General features: G+C 39.9%; 3 protein-coding genes and 1 pseudogene across 6 annotated transcripts in view; 2 read left to right on the top strand and 2 right to left on the bottom strand.

The window, feature by feature from the left end:
- The window catches only part of ST13 (ST13 Hsp70 interacting protein), a 32368-nt gene extending 31501 nt beyond the window's left edge, over positions 1 to 867 (bottom strand). The window contains exon 1 of the mRNA XM_045083799.1: positions 603 to 867. Coding sequence (XP_044939734.1) covers positions 603 to 712 — 110 coding nt within the window. The 5' untranslated portion in view covers positions 713 to 867. The remainder of the gene's footprint in view (positions 1 to 602) is intronic.
- Positions 868 to 1240: 373 nt separating this feature from the next.
- XPNPEP3 (X-prolyl aminopeptidase 3) overlaps positions 1241 to 20953 on the top strand; it is a 76500-nt gene continuing 56787 nt past the window's right edge. Inside the window, exons 1-2 of one of the 4 annotated variants that reach the window (XM_004771269.3) lie at positions 1241 to 1408; positions 18025 to 18141. In XM_004771269.3, coding sequence (XP_004771326.1) covers positions 1345 to 1408; positions 18025 to 18141 — 181 coding nt within the window. In that variant the 5' untranslated portion in view covers positions 1241 to 1344. The other 3 variants (XM_045083797.1, XM_045083798.1, XM_013045132.2) reach the window with 3 other exon arrangements.
- Positions 7271 to 9206, bottom strand: DNAJB7 (DnaJ heat shock protein family (Hsp40) member B7). The gene has a single exon (XM_004771268.3). The coding sequence runs from the start codon at positions 8570 to 8572 to the stop codon at positions 7652 to 7654; it is 921 nt and encodes a 306-aa protein (XP_004771325.1). The 5' UTR covers positions 8573 to 9206; the 3' UTR covers positions 7271 to 7651.
- Positions 19047 to 19172, top strand: LOC123393107 (annotated as a pseudogene).

Raw genomic sequence — 20953 nt, 5'->3', positions numbered from 1 at the left:
TGAAAAATCATTTTTCTTCAAGTGTTCAGTGTAATGGCACCGCTACTACCGAGGTACCAATAAATGATTCTCAAAATAATTCTACGCAGTAAGGACCGCTGTAAATTCAAAGTTAATCTAATAATTGTCATTTTATTAGAACTCGTATAGCAAATTATTATTAAAACACTATTTAAAGACGTAATGCGTAAAAGCGCTGTTGTGTCATTGCGACCTAAGCAGGACACGGTATTTCAAGAAAAACAACTCCACGCGAAAACGAAATCTTGCAGCTGCCCACCCGCACCACGTCTACAGGACTCAAGCCCATGCAATCCTCTGCATTTCTATTTTGCCCAAGACACACCCCTGACGACCTCAGGGTGAGGGAACCCAGCTGTGCCTCCACCTTCCCCACCTCTGTACTATCTAAGCTTTTCAATCCTCCATTAGCCCCCGAAGTCGCCGCCAGTTCCTGGCCAGGGAGAACCACAAATAGGCGGCGACTCCGCAGGCCCTCCCGGCGGAGCTCCCCGCCCGTCCACCCCACGCAGGCTCCGGCCCAGCTCCCCACTCCAGCCGTCCCTCTTCCCACCCCCAACGGTCCTCGGCCCAGGTCTCACCTCTCCACCCACTCCCGCAGGAAACGCATTTCCTCGGTGTGCAGAACGCTCGGATCCTGCTTACACATTTTCACGAAAGCCCGAAGCTCGCTCACTTTGCGGGGGTCCATGGTCCAGAGGCAGTGGCAGGCGGCAAGCGCGGCTGGGGTTGCGACCCGATTCCAGGCGCGGGTACTAGCTCAGCGTGATCGTGTAGAAGGGGGCGGCTGCCGCGAGGCAGAACAGACTAGAACCTCCCCGGCGCTGGCTCCGCCTACCCAACGGTCTCGTGACCCCGGGTCCTTCGCCCGTCCATTCCTAATCCCTCCGCCTCTGCCCCTGCGCACTTACTAGAACCTTCTAGAAGTGTGGCTGTTCACGCTGCTGCCTGCCTCCTTACACATGCTTTCTTATATTCTAAATCTGAGCGACTTCTCTGAATCAATCCCCCCACTTGGTGCTTTCAAGGACACGGGAAATATCAGCCCCTGCAGGGAATCATTTTAGAATCAGACGTTCTGTGCGTGTGGGAATTAAGTGGAGCGCGACGACAGGACAGCAAACAGGCCCTCCGCCAGGAGCGTCCGCCACAGGCCTGGGCGTGACGTCATCATTCAGCGCCGCGTGGAAGGAAAGCCCGGCGAGCGCTACTGGCCGGAAGGGGAGGGGCGCTTGGCTTGGTTTCCCGGCGACGCAATTCTGTGGACCGCCGCTTCTCGGGCTGTTTTCCTCTTTTGCTTCCTGCCGCGTGAGCGAGGACGTCATGCTTTGGTTACTCTCAGCAACTAAGGTGGTTCCCGCCGTAGCAAGCGCCCGCTGTCTCTCAGGTTAGACTCATCTACGGTGTCCCCTCCGGGGCTTGCTGTCTGAGAAACTTAAGCGCCCCAAAGGGATTCAAGTTGGTCTCAGACGATCCCTGTTTCGGCGGACCCTTCCCCGGCTGGGGCCTCCACTCCCAAACCCTTTGTACGCTCCTTGGATTTCTTCTTTACCTGCTGCTTCTGGAAAAGGGTGGGCCCTGTGTTCTCCCTTCCGTGAGGTATTCTGGGAAGCCGGAATGACTGCGGAGAGAAAAGTGTGTGCCATCCCCCAGAGGGGCTGTCTTCAAAGTTACTTGGACTCCTAGAAGTTGTGTCAGTTTTCACTTGCGTAGATAACAAAGTGTCTCACGTCAAGTAGCTTATGTTTTTGTTCGGTTACCTTGAAATGCTTTTTTCGTGTTTTCATGGCTCCAGCATGTACAAGAAACATGTTTAGTAACACAAATCCCTTGAGCATTTCCTCTCGGAAGAGATAGTGCTTGGAAATACTCCCGGGGCTTTTTAATGTCTGAAGCCCCGTTCGTAAAGGCAAGATGAAGGAGTCCAGGAATAATGGGGGCCATTCTTTTAGGGTGTACTTTCGCGAACAATTAATCTGGTGAACATAAACCTCGATCAGTGAAAGCTGAGTCAACTTTGCGGGCGGACCGGCCATTGGATCGTATTTCAGGGTTTTGGCTAATAGGTGACCAATGTGTAAACCAGAGCATACGGTATTTGACATCAAATCTATGTCTTGGCGTGTATTTCTTACATTGATCTGCTTTAATGAAAGTGGGATGGTAATCACAAGATTTGTTTTTCCTGTAAAAAATAATCACTGTCTAGTGCACAGAATTTGCTTTTTGGTTCTAATAAGTAAGTGGCAGAAAGCTGTCCTCCATAGGATTAGGTAAATAGATACGTAGCTTGTGTTAATCATATAAGCCATAACCTATGATTTAGAGCTGGTACCATCTTTTGCTTGTGACTTTTTTTTTTTTAATTGAGATTTTGTGGAAAACTTTATTAATGGGAGGTTTGGGTTTTTGTTTTTGTTTTTGTTTTTGTTTTAGGATTTTATTTATTTAAGAAAGCGCGCACAAGCAGGGGGAGCAACAGTGGGAGAGGGAGAAGCAGGCTCCCCGCTGAGCAGGGAGCCAGATGTGGGGCTCAATCCCAGGACCCTGGGATCATAATGAGCCACCCAGGTGCCCATGAAAATTTAGCACTAGATACTGGATTATACATGCTAAGATCTTTCAAAAATATATTCATTATGGTTCATTTTGTCTTAAAGCAATAAGTAAATTAAACTACTTCCTAACATTAACACTACAGTATATATATATAGGAGTGTTGAATAGGTGATCTGCTTGGATCTTCACAAGTGGATTAAGTTCGGGCAGTTATCCTCATTTTACTGAACTGAAACCAACATAGGATCACAAGTTGCAAGTCAGCAGTTTTAGTTGTATAATTGCTATCTTGTTCTTTTTCTGTAATACCACCATTAGGTCTTAACTTTGGCTTAGTAGAGTCCTTTTGGAACCTTTTATTGAGCCAAAAAGAATGTTCTCTTCATTAAATAACTTTTTTTTTTTTAAAGATTTATTTATTTATTTGACAGAGAGAGATCACAAGTAGATGGAGAGGCAGGCAGAGAGAGAGAGGAGGAAGCAGGCTCCCTGCTGAGCAGAGAGCCCGACGCGGGACTCGATCCCAGGACCCTGAGATCATGACCTGAGCCGAAGGCAGTGGCCTAACCCACTGAGCCACCCAGGCGCCCTAAATAACTTTTTAATAGACATTTTGGATGAATCTCCACTTCCCTGGAGTTGCTGTCTTATCAGGATGATAGACAAGCAATAGATAAATGACAGTATAGCAATAGAGTCTAACAGAGTCTTGACTCAAGTGGCAAGGGGGCTCAAGAAAGGCAGTGATGGGTCTTTAAAAATGTCATTTAGGGACTTTACTAAGTTTCAGAATTTGAAAATTCTACTGTCTTGAGATGCCCATAAATAGAGCTTTGCATGCCTATATGTGCTCTTGGTTGCTGTTCTTTAGAAAAACTCTTCAGTGCAGAGTATTGAGTACAATAGGAAGCTTTGTCATCTGTGAAAGGCATGCAATCCTAAAGTGAAAACATTGACTAAAGAATAAGTTTTTTAAAAGCCTGTTTGCAGTTAATTCATTCAGTAAACATTAAACACCACATGTGAGGATGGAGCATAGTTTCTACCATCATGGGAGGCAAAAAGCAAATAATTGTAATATAACATACTAAATTTAGTGGCAGTGGTAGGGAGAAAGAAAAAGTGATAGATGTTTCCTGGCAGCAGGGAGGGGGCCAAGAGGAAATGTGCATGTGCCCTTAAACATTTGGAGACCTTGAGACTTGAAAAAGGCTTTTATCAAGCAGACTATGGAGTAATTGAGCCATCCTGCCAGAGGGAGCATATGGAAAGGCACGGAATGAAGCTTCTCAATCATCAGTAAGCCTGGAAGAGCCTTTTTGAAATATGTTCTTAGGTAGGTAGTAGGTATTACACCAAAATGGTTCTGTGGTCAGATAAGTTTGGGGAGTGTTGCATTTCGTCATGGCCATACTAGGCTAATTCTATGTCTCCCAAGAAAGAAAGGTATTTGGCAGTAATTTGCAAACAGTATTTGACCACGGGGCCCTTTTTCTGTAGTGAGTCTTGAACTGGTAACCCTTGGAACACCCTTTGGAAAATTTTGGGCTCAACATAAGGTGTAGGAAGAAGTGATTAAAAAACCAAGCTAGGGGGGCGCCTGGGTGGCTCAGTGGGTTGGGCCGCTGCCTTTTGGCTCAGGTCATGGTCTCAGGGTCCTGGGATCGAGTCCCGCATCGGGCTCTCTGCTCGACGGGGAGCCTGCTTCCCTCTTTCTCTCTCTCTGCCTGCCTCTCCATCTACTTGTGATTTCTCTCTGTCAAATAAATAAAAAAATAAAAATTAAAAAAAAAACCAAGCTAGGAAGAAAAGCTGGTGGCTGGCTCATGAAAGGTCTTGTATATTCCCATTCCTCTAGGTAGTGGGAAACCATGGGATGATTGTAATCTATTGAGTAAGATTAAATTTGAATTTTTAGTTATCTGTTAAAAGAGTGGAAAATGGACTAGAGGGCATGTTGTTACTTGCATTTTTAAATTTTCAGACACTGGTTTTTGGTTTTGTTGTTGGAATTTTTTTTTTTTTTTTTTTGCAGCTCGCAATAGTCCCAGATACATGTCTGATAAACTTTACTACGTAACACATTTTATAAAAGTAACATTTATTATACTTCAAGCTTTTATGACTTTATTTTCTAAAAATAAGTTTTGCTCACTTTTTACTTTGTAAGATTTTCATTTATGTGAGCGGGGGCGGGGGAGGAGGAGACTCCCCACTGAGCAGGGAGCCCTACATGGGGCTTGGTTCCAGGGCTCTGAGATTATGACCTGAGTCAAGGCAGATGCTTAACCAACTGAGCCACCTAGGTGCCCCCTCAAAAGAAGTTAATGCAAATAGTTCCCAGTCCCTCCTATAGAATTTCCTCTCCACCTACCAACTAGAAATCAAACAAAATTAAGTGATAGCTCACATTTTACTATAGCAGTCTTTAAAGAGTAGATGTTATAATCTTTTGTGGTTTCTAGATTTGTTATATTGCTATATGCCACTGAACTGTATTTTGCCAAAGGTGATTGGGTATTAATTTTGCTATATTTGTTTACATCTTTCAGTCACATTAAAATTTGCAGTCATTACATTTCTAAGAGATGAAAGTTTAATAAAATATGATCAGTAGATTGCTTAAAAAAAGGAATATGCAGGATGCAAGTCAATCCAAGAAATTGTTTTTGGTTAATAAAAAAGGAATATACTGGATGCAAGTCCATCCAAGAAATTATTTTCAGTTAATAAATTCAGGAATCTCAAACATAGCACACCCAAAACTTAACACCTGCAGTCCTATCTCAGGTAATGGCAGAGCTCTTCTCTTAGTTACTAAAGCCAAAAACTTGGACTCCTGTCATGCCCAGTATTCAGCCTATCAGTAAATTCTGCTTGGCCCTTTAGACTATCCAGAATTTGATCACTACCACTCTTGCCTCCACCATCCTGGACCAAGCTATTACAATATTCTACTGGACTAGTACTGGATTCTAGCAGTAGCCTGATTTCCCTGCTTCTACATCTGCTTACTTTGAGTCTTTTCTTAATGACAACAGCCAGGGATGCCTGGGTGGCTCAGTGGGTTGAGTGTCCAATTCTTGATCTTGGCTCAGCTCATGAGCCCTGTGTCTGACTCCACACTCAGTGGGGAGTCAGCTTGAGAGTCTCCAACCCCCTCTGCCCCTCCCCCTGCTAAAATAAATGAATCATTAAAAAACAACAACAAAACCACAACAGCTAGAGTGGGCCTGTTTAAATGTATCAGATATCAGTCACTCTTCTGTGTAGAGCCTCCAGTGGCTTCCTGTCAAAACCATAACAGAGTCCAAACTGTGATCTAGCAGTCCCTGCATAATCTGACCTCCTGTTACCTTTCTAACTTCATCTTCTTGTTCTCTTTAATTGTTCACAGTGATCACAGTAAGGAGGGTCAAACACACCTTACACATCTAACCTTAGAGACATTTCACTTGCTTTTCCTTTTGAAATTTTCTTTGACCTCATATGCCCATGGTTAACTCCTTTACTTTCTTTACACCTTTACTCAGATGTTAACCATCATTTTTCTGTGCCTATCTTAACTACAGTTTCAACCCTTGTATTCCAGAACTTCTGTAACCTTTTATTTTGTTTTCTTTAGCACCTATGACTAACATCATATTTTACTTAATATTTGCTTATTGTCTTTGCCCAGTTTGTAAGCTCTGTGACAGCTAATATTTTGGGTGTTTTGTTCATTACTGTGTCCCAAGTACTGACAAATAGTAGGTACTCAAAAAACACCATTGAATGAATGAAAGAATGAATAAAAATCATATATTTTGAAAATAATAGCAATATATTTTGAAAATTAGGGGAAGCTAAGAAGTAATTGTATTGAAATTAAACTAAGTTCATTTAAAATAAGCAAATGTCTGTAAACATTTAGCTAAGACCACTTGCTCAAAGTCTGATACATCAGTAACTAATTTTTCTCCCATCATAACCTGAAATTATAGTGGCTAAAGTTGGTGTTTTAGAGTAATGTCTCTGTAGAGCATGTGTACATAGTATACAGCAAAAAAGAAAACAGAAAGCTTCCTATCTGGAGCAATTCACTGTAGGCCCAGCATACATGAAATAGCCTCATTGCTTTGAGAAATCCAGGATAAGTGTAGTATTTTTTTAATTTGTGGAAAAATACACATAACATAAAATTTACCATGTTAATCATTTTTAAATATACATTGTGAAACTGATTTCTAGAACTTTATCATCTTGAAATCTCAAACTAGGCCCATTAACACACTTCTCCCTCCCTTGTTCTGATAACCACGATTCTACTTTGTTTTTATGAATTTCTTACCTCATGTAAGTAGAATCATAAGGATTTGTCTTTATGACTAGCTTATTTCACTTACCATAATATTTCATATTTTATCCATGTAACATGTAACCCATGTAGCATGTAACAGGATTTCCTTTATAAGGTTGAATAGTATTTCACCATCTGTATGTTTATTCATCCATTAATTGGTATTTGGGTTGCTTCCACCTCTTGGCTATTGTGAATAAGTTCTGTAAACATGGGGGTGCAAATATAATTCTGGCTATTTTTAACTTAAAATATTTTATACTTTAATTTTTATTTATAATATATTTAAGTTATGTGTCAAATGCTGTATCTCTCTATTGGGGAAAATTCATTTCATGAATAACTTTATGGTCTGAATCTGTGTATCTTAATAAATTTTTAGCTCCAAGTGCTATACATATTTCAGAAGTTTGCATAGTAGTTTCAAATAGATGAAAAGAATGGGCCTGTAAACTCTGCTGAAAAAGACTCTGATTTGTAAATGTTTAGCTCAAAGAAAAGTAAAATGGTATTTGCCCATTTTCCGAATTCTTTTAATCACTGTCACCACAAACTCATCTTTTTCTAACATACCTAATCCAAACAGCCTTTGATCAAATGTCCACAATGCTGCTAAACATGTTAAAAGCATAATCTTAATATAGTATTAAATGTTACATACAAAATGATTAACCAAAACACACACAGTCGTGTTCAATTGTTGTATGAACATAATGTGTCTGTAGAATCAATTTAACGATTGTTTTTAGTTGACTTCTTCTGCACGGCTTTATGCTTTTTTTTTTTCCTCTTACCATCTTCTTTGAATCCTGCTGAGAGCATAGAGGGATTCCAGCTGCTGGTGACCCAATATACATCTTGTTCATCATTATCCACAAAAGTATATTGAGTTACTTGTTTGAGGCTATGGGACTTTGGTGAGTAATTGTTAAATGACTCTCTTCTCCAGCTGCATTCTTCTGCAAAGCCTTCTTCATCTTCCACACCATTTATAAGGAAGGAGTTCAACTCAACATCATCAACTTCTATTTCTTGATTGTTCTCAGTAATTCTCTGTGTGTTTGTATTTCTATTACCAGTCTTATCTGAAGCTGTAACAGATACGTAGTTGCTTATCCCACTTTCATCGAATGCCAGGGAGGAGAATGAATGAAGGCCCTTGTGGCCCAGTGAACCATAGGATGTATATCCTGTATCATATGAAGAAAATCTCTCAAAAACTGGGTATTGACTTGAGGTAGCAAAAAAGGATCTTGTATCTTTGCTTCCACAGGAGCTTCTTGGACTATTTAAAAGTTCCTCAAGTGAGTCCTCAAAGAAATGAAATGAAAATGTTTCCCTTTCATCAAAAATTTCTGTAAAGACATCATCTGCCTTACAGAATGTGAAGCCATAGTCAAAAGAATCATCGAAGTGACTTCTGCCTCTGCCATTTAATCCTTCTTGGCCATATTTATCATAAATGTCCCTTTTTTCATTATTTGATAATACCGCATATGCCTCAGCTACTTCTTTGAATTTTCTCTCAGCTTCTTCTTTATTTTCTGGATTTTTATCAGGGTGCCATTTGAGTGCCACTTTACGATAAGCCTTTTTAATGTCCTCAGGTGAAGCATATCGCTGCACTCCTAGAACTTCATAGTAATCCACCATGTTTTAGCAGATTGTAGGGAAGGGGTGTTCTGGGTCTGAGTAAGGAGAACCGTAGTTTCTTCTCAGCTCAAGCTCTCCTGGTGGTAGTGTTAGAAGTAGTGACTTCAAATAGGTACATTTTTACATTGAAGACAATGTTACTACCATGGACACTGCTAGGAGACATTAGGATACTGATTATGTGGCAAGTGGAGTTACAAGCTTATGTCAGAGAGGTTTGCATTATGGTGTCATTCTGGGGTTGGGGGTGGGATGAGATCTTCCAAGTAGAGCTTGTCCATAGTCATACCAGACCATCCTGACCCTATAGACTATTTCTCCTATAGTCTCCTGGAAGCCTCAGACAATGCCTCATAAATTAGAGGGACCTGTTGTTGATGATCACAGCATGCCCCTTACATAATATGACCTTTAGGCTACTGAGCCTTAATAACTAATTTCCCAGTTTTTTGTTTTGGTTTTGAAAAATGAAATTGAACTAGGTAGAAAAGTATTCAAATAGATGACATTTTTGTTTATTTCAAACAAGAGGCAGTTCAATAGGAAATAAACTTGATTACAGTATAATAAGGACTGTAGGGAGAAGCACTGGATGGATGCTAAGCAGTCCTGAGAGACACCTAGCCCAGACTTGGGCTGTTTCAGGGAAGGCTTCCTGAAGTAGCATAGACAAGCTTTCTGCATGCCAGTATTGAATGACTTGAGATGATGGTGTCTATCCACCTCCAAGTTTACTACTTAAAAACATGAAATTACAGATTTTGAAAAGTGTACACTTATATATTCAGTATATAATTATTGAATGCCTACTTTGAGACACGATTTTAACCACTGATGTTAATAGAAGTAAGAAATTCTGATATTTACGGTTTATGTTATAATGTAATATAAATAATAAAAAAGAAAAATAAAATAATGGGAGATAATATGATATGTGCTCCCCCTCAAAAAGAAAAAATGGTAGCGTGAGTGGGGAAAAGAGTTACATCAGACTGGTTTTCAACTTTCTACAGTATACCAGTCTACATGTATGTGTGAATGGCATACATGTGATTATATTTGCCTGCTTTTGAAAATAACAACAATAATGGTAATACTGAACATTATTTGAGCACCATCTTTAGGTCAAATACTATACCAAGTGACTTACACACAGTTTCTCATGTTATTGTTAATAGCATTCCAGCAAAATAAATACTTTGTGCCCATAAGAAACCTGAGGCTCTTAAAGATAAATTTGTCTAAGGCTACCTAGCTTATTAGTGAAGAATCTGATATTTGAATTTGAATCTATCTGATTCTAAATTCTACTCTTTGTACTCTGTTGCATTTCTTGGACCAGGATTTAAGAGTTCAGGTTCTAGACATTCTACAAATATGTGTTAAGAACCTGTGATACAGATAGGAGTTAGAAAATAGAACATTCTGCTCTCAAGGAATTTATGTAATTGGAAGAAACACTGAAACTCTAATTTCAATAGAGTGTGAGGCTATTACACAAGGATTTACTTCTCTCATTATTCCTCCTCCCTTGATGTCTCATCCTTTCTAGCTGCTGTGCCATTTTCTCTAATCTCTCTACAATAAAACTCAAAACTATTGTCTCTGGTTGATGATTCTGCTTTCGTCTATCCTATTTTCTTGGCACATTCCAGGCTGGCTTCTACTTTTTTCCTCCCAGTCTTAACTGAGTTATAATTGACATATATGTTTAAGGAGTACAGTATACTGATTTGATAAATGTATACATTGTGAAATGATTACCAAAAGACGTTTAGTTATCATCCATTAGTTCACATAGTTACAATTTTTTTTTTTAATTTATTTATTTGAGAGAGAGACAGTGAGAAAGAGCATGAGTGAGGAGAAAGTCAGAGGGAGAAGCAGACTCCCCATGGAGCTGGGCGCCTGATGCGGGACTTGATCCCGAGATTCCGGGATCATGACCTGAGCCGAAGGCAGTTGTCCAACCAACTGAGCCACCCAGGCGTCCCAACATAGTTACAATTTTATTCTTGTGATAAGAACCTTTTTTTTTTCCTCCAAGTAAACTCGGTGCCCAGTGTGGGGCTTGAACTCACAGTGCCAAGATCAAGAGTCTCATGCTCTACTGATTGAGCCAGCCAGGCACCCTGTTTTTCTTGTGATAAGAACTTTTTAGATTTTTAGCAATTTTCAAATATGCAGTGAAGAATCGTTAACTATGGTTGCTATGTGGTACATGACAGCCCCACAACTTGTTACAAGTTTATACTTTTTGACCACCTTTACCCATTTTGGCTTCTGTCTTCTACATTCTGCTAAAACTTCTTGTCCCGGTCTCCATTGACTTCTGTGTTGCCAAATCCAGTAGTCATCCTTTTGGCCTCCTTGTATTTTGCAGCACTTGGAGGAGCCCTTCCCTTTATTAAGACACTACCCTTCCTAAATACCACAGTCCTCTAGTTTTTCCTCCTTTCTCCTGTGCTTTCCCTTCTTATACTAAAATAGTCACTGCATTTGATCTACACACTCTTGGTAGGTAATATCCAGTCCTAAGGCTTTAGATACTACTTAATGTGCTCATGAAATCTTAATTTATACATCTAGCCTGTTATTTTACCCCCTGGACTTCAGATTGCCTATTTGTACTCTTTTGGAATATCCAATAAGTGTCTCAGTCTTTGCCATTTCATTTAATGGTGCAATCATCCATCCTATTGTTCAAGCCAAAAAACCTGAGAAACATCTTAATTTCTTTTTTATTCTGCATCTAATCAAAAGGCAGACTGGTTGACTTTTGACCTTCAAAATATATCCCAGGCTAATCACTGGGAAATAAAGTCAAATAACAAATAATCTCTTCCTTCCAAAAGTTTATAATAGACTGGCAAACTAATTAGGAATTATGCACAGCATCATAGGTATTAAAACAGAATTAAGTATGGGAGCATTGAGGAGGCACAGTTGCATCAGCATCACCAAGGTTGGGGAATTAGAAGGCTTCCTAGAGGAAGAGATGTTTGAGCTCCTGGAAGCAGGTAAAAGCCATTTTAGACAAGAGAACTGTGTTTTCAAAGGTAAATACTGTTACAGTACAGACTAGTTAGCTGGGGCCTTCAAGTGTGGCTGCTGTAATGTTTTTTTGAGGATTACTGGCTGGAGGAATGGACAGGGACCAGATCATGAAGGGTGCTAAGCTAGGGTGTAAAGTGCATTCTGAAAGAACATTCTAGGTTTGTAGTGCTCGTCTGAGAAGCTGGAAAGTTAAAGACAGATCCTGAATTTAAACCTGAGTTAGTTGACGATGCCTTTGAGGACACTGAGGCAAAGGACTATAAGGTTCACTGTGGAAGTAGTATAGTTATAGAGGATGAATTAAAGAAAGACAGGATCCAAGAAAGGCAGATCAATTAGGGGACATATTCCAGGTGAACCAAAGAGGGTCTATACTAAGAAAATGGCCCTACTTTGAAAGGAATTGGATTTTAGAAATAAGACTCAGCATACCAGTTTTGCTACCAACTAATTACGTAATTAACGTTTGGGCAAAAAACCCTATTTAGGGACACCTGGGTGGCTCAGTTTGTTAAGCCGCTGCCTTTGGCTCAGGTCATGATCCCAGAGCCCTGGGATCGAGTCCCACATCGGGCTCCTTGCTCAGCGGGGAGCCTGCTTCTCTCTCTGCTTTTGCCTGCCTCTCTGCCTGCTTGTGTGTACTCTCTCTCTCTTTCTCTCTTTCTCTCTCTGGCAAATAAATAAAATCTTTAAAAAAAAAAAACAAAAAACCCTGCTTTCTTAAATGTAGGTAAAAGTATTGTTAATTTGCGTCCGTTAGACTTAAGCTGACTATGCTAGGAAGTGGTCTAAAATAGACGGATTGGGTATTCTGCTTTGTCCTCTTAAGGTTAAAAAAGAGAATTTGTTAACTTTTTACATTCAATCGTTTTGTTGCCAAAACAGTACTGTAGACTATGTAGTCCAGTGGGCTCTACAAATAGATTGTTCAAATTCTAGTTCTTTCTCAGTGATTCTTCATCTTGGGCAAGTTTCTTAACCTTCATGTGTCTTTTTTTCCTTATCTTTAAATGATCAGTATTGTAATAGCATCTACGTCAGACACACATGCTACTATTTGTATAAAGAAGTATAATACACAGATGGGATTTCAACAAAAAAGTGATAATTGCTGTCTCAAGGAAAGAGTGCAGGGTAACTTGGGGACAAATGTGGGAGGAAAGCTTTTCCCTGTAAATCATTTCTATATCTTTTGAGCTTTGATCCATATGAACATGTTACCCGTTCAGAAATTAGTTAAAAATTTAGAATTGTACTTATTTCACACAGCTATAAAGGATAGCTACTACATGTAGCGTCCTTAGAATACCTTTTGCAATGTAATAAACAGTGAATGTTGGCTGTCATCATGATCATTATTATCAGTGATGCTAGGATTTGGAGGTATTAAATATACTGGGCCTCTACCGTCTCTTGTAATAAGGAAAAGTGGAGCTGCATCCTATATTCTGTGAGCTTTGATTAGGACAAAAGTTGGCTGGGGCACCTGGGTGGCTCAGTCGGTTAAGTGTCTGCCTTCCGCTCAGGTCCTGATCCCAGGGTCCTGAGCTCAAGACCAACGTTGTTGGGCTTCCTGCTCAACAGGGAAGTCTGTTTCTCCCTCTCCCTTTGCCCCTCCCCGTGCTTGTGCGTGTGTGCATGTGTACACACTCATGCGTGCGCTCTCTCTCTAATAAATCTTTCAAAAAGGTTTGCTTACAGTTGAAGAAAGCTTGGTCGTTATACTAAATTCCTCATTGTATTCCTTTTCTTCATAATACTCCTTCACAGTCAATTCACCAGCACAGTCTTGTATATTGACAACCCAACCCATTATCATCTCCTCCTCCTGCCTTCTCTCCTTTCAAGAAACACAAAGATCAAGGAGCAAATCACTAAAAATTAAAGTGGGCCAAAAGCTATTATGTGTTGAGGAAGGTGGTGTGGGTTTTTTTTCTAAGAGTTTATTTATTTGACCGGCAGAGATCACAAGTCGGCCCAGAGGCAGGCAGAGAGTGAGAGGGAGGCAGGCTCCCCACTGAGCAGAGAGCCCAATGGGGGGCTTGATCCCAGGACCCTGAGATCATGACCTGAGCCTAAGGCAGAGGCTTTAACCCACTGAGCCACCCAGGCGCCCCAGGAAGGTCATTTCTATAGGTGTTTGCAAGTAACACTGTAGGAAATGTGATGTTTTAGTTGAGGCAGGGGTAGGGCTCAGGATCCCTTTATGCTCTTAAAAACTACTGAGCAGGTGTGCTCAGGTGGCTTAGTTGGTGGGGCAACTGCCTTCGGATCCAGTTGTGATACTGGAGTCTCGGGGTGGTGTCCTGCTTCGGGCTTCCTGGTGAGCAGGGGGTCTGCTTCTCCTTTTGACCTTCCCCTTCTCATGCTCTCTCTCTCATTCTCTTTCTCTTAAATAAATAAATAAAATATTTTTAAAAAAATTACTGAGCACCCTCTTTTCCCTACTCCTCCTGAACTAGAGCTTCCCTCAGTGTGGAGATAGAGCATTTTAGTGCAGTGGTTTCCAATGGCAAGTTGTAATCTTAGTAGGTCACGGTATTAGTTTCCTGAGGCCGCCATAACAAATAACCACAAACTTGGTGGCTGAAAATAACAGAATTCTCTCACAGCTCTGGAGGCCAGAGGTCTGAAATCAAGTGTCAGCAGGGCTGTATGCCTTCCAAAGGCTCTAGGAAAGGATCTGTTCTTTACCTCCTCAGCTCCTGGTGACTGTAGGTGTTCTTGGGCATGTCTGCCTCCATGGTCCCATTACTTCCTCCTCTTCTGCTTTCTCATCTGTCTGATCTCTCTCTGCATTTCTCTTACAAGAGCGCTTGTCACTGAATTGAGGACGTACCCAGGTGATAAAGGATGATCTCATTTCAAGATCCTAATTACATCTGCAAAGACACCATTTCCAAGTAAATTAAAAGGCTCTGGGGATTAAGATGGGAACATATCTTTCAGGGGCAAAACCATCCCAGAAATTGCAGTAATAAAATCATTGTAGTGTACTGAGAAACTTTTTAATGGAGTAGGGTAGGCAAATATAGAAGGAATAGTATTTAGTGAAGTTTTTCTTAAAGATTTTATGTACTTATTGGAGTGAGTGGGGGGAGAAGCAGAGAGAGGGGAATAAGCAGACTCCACACTGAGCGTGGAGACCAACGCCAGGCTCCACCCCATGACTCCGAGATCACGACCTGAGCTGAAATCAAGAATCAGACACTTAGCCAACTGAGCCACCCAGGCATCCCTAGTGAAATTTTTATATATATCATATTTATATGTCTGTCTATACTAGGTTCCATGTAAAATATATTTCTTTTTGTGAATCTTGGTTTTAAAAGGTTGAAATCCACTGTCTGCTATAACCGCATTTCACAGGTAAAGAAATAATGCAGAGGAATTACGTAACGTCAAGATCACATAAATGATAGAATTAGCACTTTACTGTACCATGCTACCTTTAACTCTTTGTCTTAGATTGCCTTTCGGAGTGCATACTTATTTTCTTCATTTGTCTCTATATTTAACTCATTTTTTTCTTTTTTTACTTCTTACTATGAAAATTTCAAACATGCCGGTAGATAGAGTAGTATATAATGGACTCCCATGTACCCGTCACCCAGCTTCAGCAGTTACCAACTCCTGACCAGTCTTCTTTCATCTTCTCCCCAATCCATCCCACTCCCGTGTTATTTTGAGACAAATCCCAGATTGTATCACTTCATCAGTAAATATTTCCATATTTAACATAACCATAGGGGCTCCTGGGTGGCTCATTCGGTTAAGCATCTGCCTTTGGCTCAGGTCATGATCCCAGGGTTCTGGGATTGAGCCCCACATGGGGCTCTCTGCTCAGCGAGGAGCCTGTTTCTCCCCATCTCTGCCGTTCCCCGTGCTTGTGCATGCACTCCCTCTTCCCCACCCCCAAATAAATAAATAAATAATTTTAAAAAATAACCACAACACTATCATCACACCTTAAAGAAGTAAGCATTACTTCCATAATACCATCAAATATGCGATTATTATCCAGATTTCCAATTTTTTCATAGATGTAGTAAACAGTATGAGTGGATACTTGTTTTACAATTTGTTGCTTGAATCATAATTCATATAAGGTTTACATATTATAATTGACTGATAATAATTTTTAAGGTTTTTTAATCTATAAGTTCCTATTTCCATCTCTTACCTGCCATAAAATTTATGTGGAAGAAACAGAATTGTTTGTCCTGTAGTGTTTCCCACATCAGGACTTGGTTGATGCATCCCTATGTTGTCCTCTAGCAAGTTCCTCTGCCCTATGTATTTCTGTAAATCACTTGCCTCATCTTTGTTAAGCCTTCAATGTATATAGACTGGGCATATTCCCCAGTGGGTATTCTGTACATTTTCTAAAGCTAGATGCCAGGAAATACTTGTTTTTCCTTTTTCCCATTTTTCACTATTCTTAACTGTATTTTCACACTGCCTAGAAACCTTTACCATTTTGTCTTTTTAATCATCCAACAAGCTATAGTTTTTTTCAATAATCCTCTGTAAATTTAATATTTAAGACTCCTAACTCACTAAATGTGTGTTCCTCATTCATACCACATAGTCCCTACAAAAACCTTTAACTTGATCGAGACATCACCTCCTCCTGTTGTAGCAATTGTATGTTCATGAGGAGATCATGTTGTTGAGATCAACAGAGAAGACCTACTAAGCAACAGGGTGGAGGGATAAGAGCAAAGATTTTGGAGTTTAATAAACTTAGGTTTGGGGGTGCCTGGGTGGCTCAGTCAGTTGAGCGTCTGCTTTCGGGCCAGGTCATGATCTCCAGGTCCTGGCATCAAGCCCCGCATAAGGATCCCTGCTGAGTGGGGAGTCTGCTTCGCCCTCTGCCGCTCCCCCTGCTGGTGCACTGGCCCACATGCTCTCTCTTTCTCTCTCAAATAATACCTAAACAAAAAAAACCTAGGTTTGAATTTCAGCTTCCCCAGTGATGTGTAACATGGCACAGATTACTACTTTGAGTCCAATTCCTTGTTTGTAAAAAAGCAATGATGATGGCAGTTAAAATCTTAATTCTGTAATTTGGTATACATACAAAGGCTTTAATGGTCTGATCCTTACCTTTATAATCTTTTCATCTTTCTCCAGCAACCCACTGACCTGAAATGCTCTTTTCCCCCCTGGACACACACACACATACACACACACATACACACAAGGGCCTTTTATGGACTTCTCTCTTGTAATCTCATTTATAACACATTCCAGACCCATTTCTCTTTCAACTGACTGATTTTTTTTTTTAAGCTTTTATCTTTAGACAAACCATAAGAGACTCTTAATCTCACAAAACAAACTGAGGGTCGCCAGCGGGAGGGAGGGTAGGGAGAGGGTGGTGGGGTTTATGGACATTGGGAAAGGTATGTGCAATGAAGTGTGTAAACCTGCTGATTCACAGACCTGTACCCCTGGGACTAATAATACATTATATGTTAATTAAAAAATAAAAAATTATTTTTCAAGAAGATTTTATCTTTAAGTAATCTCTACACCCAATATGGGGCTCTTACAACCTGTACCAATGGAGCCACCCAGGTGCCCTTCACTTGACTAATTCTTACTCAGAGTAGGCATCCCCTGCTTCTGCCGTCCCACACCAACACCTTTTGTGTGCTTCTCTGTGTTCCCCAGAGCACTGTGTGCCTATCTTTGTCTTTGTACCCATCCCACAACATTGTATTAGTCTCTCTGCTCTCAGAAAAGTTTGTGAATGACTATACCATGGTGTTTGCCATATAGTGTTTCAGTGTGGTTTTGTCTCACCTCCACTAGACTGTATATTCTTTAAAGACCACAGTCCTCATTCTTAACATATTTTTCCTACCATGTGTTCTATCACATGCTTAAATCTTGTTGAATATATGCTAATAATAGTGTTTGTCGTATACCAGGATTAAACATTTTTCATACATGATTTAATCTAGCTCTAACATTTCCGAGGTTAAATGAGAGAACATGTGTATATTTTCTCATACTTAACATATTCTAAGTAAAAATGTTAATTCTCTTTTTCTGAAATTTAGGACACAGCTTCATAACTATCTCTGTGAAATACCCCTACCCCTTCCTTGCTTTTGTTTGTTGCCTTTTGTTCCCATAGCCCTATGTTCATGCCATAGTCATACTCTGTGTATATGTACCTCTGTTATACTGCAGTAGACTGAAGTTGCTAAGGGTAAAAATTACCTCATTTCTATATTCCTAGGGCCCAGCACAGTCCCTGACTGGTACAGAGGATGGGCCATATAAATGTTTGAAGGAGATCCAGCTGCTGGAGAGAGATAAATGTATACATATAGTGAGGACTTTCTAGATTATTGTTCCATTTCATTTTATTTTTCCTTCAGGATGCATGTTGTGTTCTCAGCGAAGGTACTCCCTCCAGCCCATCCCAGAGAGGAGAATTCCAAACCGATACTTAGGCCAGCCCAGCCCCTTTACACACCCACACCTCCTCAGACCAGGTAAGCCCTTTAAATTGTTACTAACTGTCTCTCTTTTTAGATGCTCCCCTTAGAACTATGCTATCCAATAGAATTTTTTGCAGTGATGTAAATGTTCCAGATCTGTACTGCCCAGTACAGTATCTACCAGCCACAAGTGGTTATTGCATACTTACAGTATTGCTAATGTAACTGAAGAACTTAATGCTTTATTTTACCTTTATTTTAGCTAATTTTATTTTATTTTATTTTATTTTTTTTTTTTTGACAGAGAGAGATCACAAGTAGACAGAGAGGCAGGCAGAGAGAGAGAGAGGGAAGCAGGCTCCCCGCTGAGCAGAGAGCCCGATGTGGGCCTCGATCCCAGGACCCTGAGATCATAACCTGAGCCGAAGGCAGCGGCTTAACCCACTGAGCCACCCAGGCGCCCTATTTTAGCTAATTTTAGACTTAAAAAGGCACATGCGGCTGCTTGTACTATGTTGATGGCACTATCTAGAGTAATAAATACAATAAGCCTTAAAATTCAAAATTACCAGTGAAAAGTATGTATTTTGGGATATTTTAAAAGAAAAGTTACATTACTTTCTAAGACATAGTTGCTAGATCAAGTGATTAATTCCCTGTGAGCTGCTATGTTAAAGACATTTTAGAAAACATTTTTCTGGGGCACCCAGCTGGCTCAGTCTGTGGAGCAATAGACTTTTGATCTCAGCATTATGAGTTCAAGCCCCATGTTGGGCATGGAGCCTACTTTTAAAAAAAAGAAAGAAAGAAAGAAAACATGGTTTTTTTGAGAGTACTAAGTGGTCATTTCATTTAACAAAAATCTTGCTAAGTAGATTATATTACATTTCCACATTTGATTTTCACAGCTTTGAGAAGTGATAACAGTGATAAAAAGGTAGTTAAAGGGTGAACTGTGTAGCTTTGTGCAGTGACAGTATCGTAGCCAATGAGGTTTATCCAAGGCGTGATTATTGCTAATTAAAAGGTGAACTGTGGGGAATGAAACCATTCCAAAGAGGTAGGTAGGGAAAAAACAAATGCTTTGTAGAAAAAGCAGTCAGATTTTCAAGGGAAATTAATTGTTGCTTCTGCCATGCAAAGTTAAATCTGTATTTGCTATGTAAGTATATAGACTAATAATCTAAATTGCCTTTAGAAATGTTCCTCTTTCGCTGTCTGTACTCAGTGAATGATACCAGTGTGTCTCTCAGTGAGGGCTTCCTTTTGCTGATTCTTCCTCAGACTGGAATTTCTGCTGGGAAATCGGCTGAGACTCAGGAAATGCAGCTCACCACTGAAATACACAAGAAATCAGAGTTTTTCAAAGCTGTAAGGTAAGCTTACTCGCATTCCAGTTAGTATTAAGTATTTCTCTAACCTATCAACCTACCTGTAGTCTCATTTTTTTAAAAAAGTAGAATTGACATTGAGTTTTACCAGCTTTGAAAATTACTGATTTCTCGTGGTGAGATATTTTTACATGGTGAGCTGCATTTTCTAGGCCTTGAAACTAGTAATCATATGGTCAAGATAATGGCCCCAGTATTTAAACTGTTTGCTGTGTATGTTATGTGCATGATAACTGTATAAAAATGACTGTAAATAAATATACACACATATATATTCATAAATGTATTATGTTCATATCAGCTATGGGAGGAAAAGAGATGTTTGTCATAATTTTGACTCTTCTGGACATAGGGTTTTAGACATTGGACTAAAAAGGAATAGAAGTAGATGGAATTTTAAGATAGAATCATCAGTGTTAAACCAGGTATACAGTTTTTGGAGGCAAAAACTATGTAAGTGTCCAAAGTATTAATCGCTTGTCTTTCTCTATGTAGATAGACATGGAAGTGTTAAAATGATTGTGGTGTGGAGAAAGAGTAAATTATTGAGAAAAAATAAAAGGCATATAATATATGTTTTTAAAATTTCTTTCACAGAGGTAGTCAGTCTGTTAGTTTTGAGTATAAAATTATATCATCTCTTACTTGGTTTGCTTCAGAAAGTATCATGTTTGGCCTGTTTTCCCAGTGCTTATAAGTACTTAAAACTTCTGGAACATATCTCAGTCCTTTCTGTAATTATTATACAAGGCCCATATATATTAGTAGAAATGTTAGAGAATACAGGTAAAAATATTTTTTAAAAAATCACTTAAAATTCCACCATTCGTAGAAAACCACTGTTAAGGTTTTGGTGTATGTATCTTTCTGGACTTATTTTTTTATATAGAAGTATGTGTGTCTGTGTGTGTGTATACACATGTGTATATTTGTATACTGATCAATTATTTCTTAAAAATAAATTCTTAGAAACGAAATTATTGGATCAGCTCTTTCTGAATTTTGGGGAGCTGTTTCCTTTGGATTTTTCCTGGCCATATCCACCCAAGTTTCCTGAAGCAAAAGTAACCTAGAAAATATTCAGCAAAATGGCTCAGATAAAGGAATTCTGTTTTGGTGTGCTACTACTGCTTGAGATGGAAATAAAAAATCAGACTGACTTTCTCAAGGTCTCCTAGTGATTTCTAAAACTTACTTCTTTAAATTATGTATGTGTGAATTTACTTAGTTATTTTTGAGTAATCTCTAGGCCGTACATGGGGCTTGAACTCGTAACCCCAAGATCAAGAGTCACATGCTCTACTGCCTGAGCCAGCCAGGCACCCCCAATTTCTTCTTTTTTACATTGCCATCCCAGTGCTGAGGACTAAGTTTGTAGAGACAGAAAATGTCATTTCATCCTCCTGATCACTAATATGCCTGCCACTTACCACCCAAACAGGGAAAAAGTGATTCTATGCAGGAGCTATATGATG

Source organism: Mustela putorius, unplaced genomic scaffold, assembly GCF_011764305.1.
Source record: "Mustela putorius furo isolate JIRA1106 unplaced genomic scaffold, ASM1176430v1.1 tig00000738_pilon_pilon_pilon, whole genome shotgun sequence".
Classification (NCBI taxonomy): domain Eukaryota; kingdom Metazoa; phylum Chordata; class Mammalia; order Carnivora; family Mustelidae; genus Mustela; species Mustela putorius.
The sequence above is the reverse complement of the archived record's forward strand: the minus strand, read 5'-3'. Positions and strand labels throughout refer to the sequence as shown.